We start from the raw sequence: 1,480 nt of genomic DNA on the forward strand, positions 1-1,480 counted from the left end.
AACTGCAGAATGCACAAGGGCCCGGGGAGCCAGAGCAGGGCTGCGGGGAGGGGGGTGCAGAGGGAGAGAGGAAGCGGCGTCGCCCTTCCAGACAGGTTCATGCTGCGTCCCCCCAGGCAAGTGTGCTCTCTGCCCCCCTGCCCAGGTGTGTTTACCCTACCGACTTGCTGATGGACTAGCTCTTCCCCACACCCAGTCACCTGGGTCGGAGTCAGCACACTACAGCCCACGGGCCAAATCCGGCACCGCCCGTGAGCGGAGATTGTCTTTTACATTTTTTTTTTCTTTTTTAAACTGCTTTATTATCTTCACAATATATAAAGAACATCTCTCCATGCAATAGGTAAAACTCTCCTGCTGACAGAAACTTATAGATTGGGTCGGAAACACAACATTCAATTAGAAGCTGGTAACAGGAGACCCACAAGAAACAAGTAACACCAAAAGGTTTACAACAAAGGTACGTCACAAACATGTAAGTTTAGGAAGCAGGTGTGTCTCCCTACTAACTTCAGGGAAAACATCAGGTTTCAGGCATAAGGCAAAACTCATCATGACGGTCACGGTGAGGGGGGTCAGTGCTAACCGCCCGCAGACTATGACTCAACTGCTTTTCCCTCAGCTTTTCCATCAGCTGCCTCCCCTCCTCCCCAAGCCTTTCCATATTCTCTTCTCTCGTCCTTGCCTGTGGCTCTTCAAGCCTCTGAGTCATGTCCCATCTGCACTGCAGGATGGGCTGCCTAACACGGAACCTCCTACGATTTCCTCTAGGTACACAATATTCACCAGCTTCCAAAGGGAGGGCGAAAGGCTCTCCTTTATTAGCATCTCGCCCCTTTTCATCAGTGTTTTCATTCTCCTGGTTGGCATTTTCCATGTAGAGATTTCTTACTGCTTGTTCCTCTTTGGACACCATTGCTCCTGGGCCCATCCTCGCTGTCTCTGGCTCCTCCTGATTTTTGCCGCAAGTGCGCCGCGCGACACTCCCACTCGCAGAGCTGCTGCCCCCGCACCTCGTACTCTTGGGGCCCGACCCCGGCCTGCACTCCCTCAGGGCCACCGGGAGCAGGGACCAAGAAGGGAGCGAGCGACGGCCGGGTCTAACACTAGCGCAGGACATGCGCGAGTTGGCGCGGGCCGGTTACGTGTGCCCTCTTTTACATTTTTTAATGGTTGGGAAAAAAAATCAAAAGAAGAATATTTTAAGACACATGAAAATTATATGAAATTCCAATTTGTGTCCATAAATGAGGTTTTAGTGGAACACAGCACGTTGTTCATTTACGTATGTCTGTGCTTGCTTTCTCCCTGCAATGGCAGAGTTAAACAGTTGTGAAGGAGGCTGTGTGGCCGGCAGAGCTGAGATTATTTACTATATGGCCCTCCACACAAAACACTTGCCCACCTCTGATCTGAATCATTCGTGAGTGGCAAGTATAAACCTCAGGTGTCAATCTCGGGAACCAGCCTGGGAGTAAAG

The 1,480-nt window shown here is 51.0% G+C and overlaps 1 protein-coding gene across 1 annotated transcript; it reads right to left on the reverse strand.

The window, feature by feature from the left end:
* Positions 1-274: 274 nt before the first annotated feature.
* On the reverse strand, positions 275-971 carry LOC101270214 (protein BEX1-like). Its single transcript, XM_004273892.3, has one exon. It carries the CDS (start codon positions 929-931, stop codon positions 524-526), a length of 408 nt encoding a protein of 135 aa, XP_004273940.2. The 5' UTR covers positions 932-971; the 3' UTR covers positions 275-523.
* Positions 972-1,480: the final 509 nt, after the last annotated feature.

This window comes from Orcinus orca, chromosome 1 (assembly GCF_937001465.1).
Source record: "Orcinus orca chromosome 1, mOrcOrc1.1, whole genome shotgun sequence".
Lineage (NCBI taxonomy): Eukaryota > Metazoa > Chordata > Mammalia > Artiodactyla > Delphinidae > Orcinus > Orcinus orca.

Excerpts from the sequence above, each read along its gene's own strand:
- LOC101270214 (XM_004273892.3), bottom strand. The coding sequence starts at position 931 with ATGGGCCCAGGAGCAATGGTGTCCAAAGAGGAACAAGCAGTAAGAAAT.